We start from the raw sequence: 3,295 nt of genomic DNA, 5'->3' as shown, positions 1-3,295 counted from the left end.
CACATAAAGTGGGGGGGGGGGAGGGATTGAAAAGGGCAGGCATGGTCACTTAAGCAAAATTAATGACCCTTGAGTCACACAAACTACCAATTTTCATTGCTAAACTGTAATAATCTGTCTCATTTGTCATCTATTCACTGAATTCTTGTATCGCTTTTACGATTGCTACTAACCAAGTAGAATGTCTTAGTTATAGTGCAGACACGGGTGCAGTGAACAGGCACCTTCAGTTGTTTTTTGGTCAGGAAAAAAAATGAAATTTATACCATAAAAACCAGTTTGATGGTAGAATGGGATTGGTGGTACTAATATGATAAAATTTATGAGGATCTCAAATTACCAACAGTTAAAAATGTGGTTCTACAATTTTGATAGGCAACCTGCACTTCCACAGATCTTGAAATTGCCTTGAAGCAAAATAAATTTACGAGTTCCAGAATTTGTAATGACTGCAAAAGTTGTTTCCACTCCAAGCTTATGGCTTTTTTTGAAATCGCAATCATACAAGTATGATTTTTTGCATTTGGGTAAGAATTAAGTACACTTCATTAAGAATCCATTAAAACTCCAAACTTTGAAATGGAACCTAACCTTAGGAAACTGAGGTGGTAGGGATGAAAAAGTGACGGGTGGATATCATTGGGCTCTAGGTAAACGGGATTGCACACAGTGGAATGACCGCTAACTCACATATTAATGGGGGCATTAAATTCATCTCTTGGACTAGGGTTGGTAACACCATGTTCTCTGGGATGGCACACATTACTAAAAATACACAAAGATGCTATTATTTGCAGTTGGGTTTTAACAGAACTTCAACTGATAAATCTGCGGTCCCATTCCAATATAGAAAAAATAAATGGCAGAAGATGTAAATGATGCTTTGTACACACCAGTGAGAGTAATTTTTACAGCGGACGGTTGCCACCGAACATAGAGCTAAGCAGTTATGTGTTTTTATAACAAGGTGCAGCACCCCGAGACTTCCCTGAAGATAAAAGAAGACACAATACTGGGGCGGAATATGCATACATATATATTCTACACACAGAAGGTATCTGGGCTACAGTGGCAAAGCCAAGAGTCGCTCTTCATCAACGGTAGTATTAGATGAGCTTCTTCTTAACCGGTAAACATGATGATGACTTGGTAGGTACCACAGATGTCCCAAAACTATGAAATGACTTTCCTCAATGATGAGCCTGATTTCCGCCTGAGGTAAAACTTAATTATTTATTTGTGCTACTTTTATAGACTCATCTTCCACATAGTACAAGAGTGCATTTCTGAGCTAGGCTATAAAATAGTCTCTCACTCAATGCAAGAGGAATTGGCTTCGAATTTCAGTAGAAGCATCCACGTCGGAAATGGGAGCGTGGTCGTCTCAGCCGCCACTATCTGTGGAAATGCGTTAGGCTTCAGCAAAGTACTCGGCTCTAAAATGTGGATTTTGAGTCCCTTTTTATCAGGATGCTTCACTTGGGAACAGACTGCTAAAGTGCCTCCCAGTTAGTATTCGTCTTATCACTAACACAGATGTGTTAATTCTTGAACAATGCTGTTTGTGATTTCACTGATGGTTAAGTATAGGTTTCATCAGAAAGGACGGCAATAATTTTGAATCTACGGTCCCTCAAATGACTCGAATGTAGCAATATGACCGTAGACAAGAGAATAAGGAAATAAGGGGATAGATTGAAACGTTTACAAGCTTGCACATGAAGTGTCGAGTAGGCAAGATAGTGCAAGTTACCCAAACCTATGCTGCAATTTAAAACAATGTTCCGCAGAAAAAATTTGATCGAATTTTCATTTAAACACCGAGCATTATTCCCACAGGGCCTAGAAATGAAGAGACTGTAATACGAACACCTTGACTAGGTGAACAGCAAAGCTTTCATTCGTCTCCGTACACACAACACTTCTGGATGTTTCTGGCAAGGCTACCCTCAAAGTTCTGCACCTCTGACCTTCTTTAGAAGCACCAAGTTTATGATATGGCCCCTTAATTTGCGAAGAATAGGGGAAGCAGGTCAAATCGTTTTAATAATTGGCAATTTGAAAAAGTCGAGTTAAGCTCAGATCCAAAATTTGTTAGAAGGTAATTTCGTGCAGTGTTCTTTCCCATACTTAAAGCATATGAAGTTGTACTAAACAATTTTAATGATCTCTCAGTCCAATTTTTCCCATTTAACCATTATTAAACAACATCTCTAGTATCCAAAGGTCAAGAAATGTATTTTGACTGCTCCTGTAGCCTCAGTACGGGAGGTTCTGTGGTCTTGTGAACAAGTATTTATTTGACCATAAAATGGTGTCTAGCACTTAGAGTAGCATAGAATATCCGCGACATTGGGTGATTCCTTAAAAATGCTAAAAACATCATGTAAATCGCGCTTACAACGGCCGGAAAAAATGTTTTCTATGAAAACAGCTTAATGATAACGCTGTGCTGAAGAGCACAAACAAACAAGCAAACAACTCGAAGGAAATTTTTCGCTATCATTGGGTAGCCTTCATCCTTGCTTTATTCAGCTTAGAACTTCATGTAAAGTGCTATAAACCATGTTTCTAAACAAGTTTGTCCGTATAAAGGAAACGGAACACCGCTGAAATAAGAGCAGGAGAACTGCGCATACTACGTAATAAAGCACATCAACAATTCTTTTATGCATCGCTTTCCTCTTAGTTCCTGTAAACGAGGAGGGAATTCTCTCCAGTCTTAAGAAAATCATTGTAGCACAAGCTGTGTTGCAATGAAATCCGCAATTTCCAGTGTATCCACTGCACTTCATTTTTAGAAAAATACCATGTACGATCACCACATGGTTTCGATATACATCATATTAATTTTCTTTTATGCAGCAATCTCCTTTCTTTTTAAAAGGTTGCCTTCACACATCATTAAGTAAAACATTAGAGAGATCAATTTGAATATTGAGTAAGAAAAAAAGGCTTTATTGTTGACTTAATGTGGCTGGTTTAAATAACTACGCACTGTTGGCGAATCAGAAGTGCACAACAAAATTTAATTCACCTAAATTGCAAAGAATTATGATTGTTTTTATATATTTTAAGGGTTTCACCAACCCCGAAAGTCTCAAAGCAAAGGGAACATAGCACGGCTGCTGCTGCTTCTGAATCTTCTAGGTAAAATTCGGCTAGAAATGAGAGAATTTTCCTCATGATTTATCAACGCATTTAGCATCTTGTTAATGCTGATGGGGGGAGTGTGTGTGTGCATTTGGGTTAATGTGTTAAATACCTCTAATGGGAGGCTTTAATGCAATTGTAA

General features: G+C 38.2%; 2 protein-coding genes across 2 annotated transcripts in view; one reads left to right on the top strand and one right to left on the bottom strand. All coding sequences in view use genetic code 11, as the record gives it.

Annotated features, from left to right (window-relative positions):
* EGR_07756 (hypothetical protein) overlaps positions 1 to 503 on the bottom strand; it is a gene marked incomplete at both ends in the record, with an annotated part of 2,473 nt that extends 1,970 nt beyond the window's left edge. The window contains 2 exons of the mRNA XM_024497005.1: positions 225 to 305; positions 341 to 503. Of these exons, the coding sequence (XP_024348559.1) occupies positions 225 to 305; positions 341 to 503 (244 nt within the window). The remainder of the gene's footprint in view (positions 1 to 224; positions 306 to 340) is intronic.
* An 815-nt stretch (positions 504 to 1,318) lies between these two features.
* On the top strand, positions 1,319 to 3,120 carry EGR_07755 (hypothetical protein; the record flags this gene model as incomplete). Its single annotated transcript, XM_024497004.1, has 2 exons — positions 1,319 to 1,426; positions 3,079 to 3,120. The coding sequence occupies 2 exons, from the start codon at positions 1,319 to 1,321 to the stop codon at positions 3,118 to 3,120; spliced, it is 150 nt and encodes a 49-aa protein (XP_024348558.1).
* Positions 3,121 to 3,295: the final 175 nt, after the last annotated feature.

Source organism: Echinococcus granulosus (genome assembly GCF_000524195.1).
Source record: "Echinococcus granulosus chromosome Unknown EG_S00086, whole genome shotgun sequence".
Classification (NCBI taxonomy): Eukaryota; Metazoa; Platyhelminthes; class Cestoda; order Cyclophyllidea; family Taeniidae; genus Echinococcus; species Echinococcus granulosus.
Note: the sequence above shows the minus strand (reverse complement) of the source record. Positions and strands in the feature narration are given on the sequence as shown.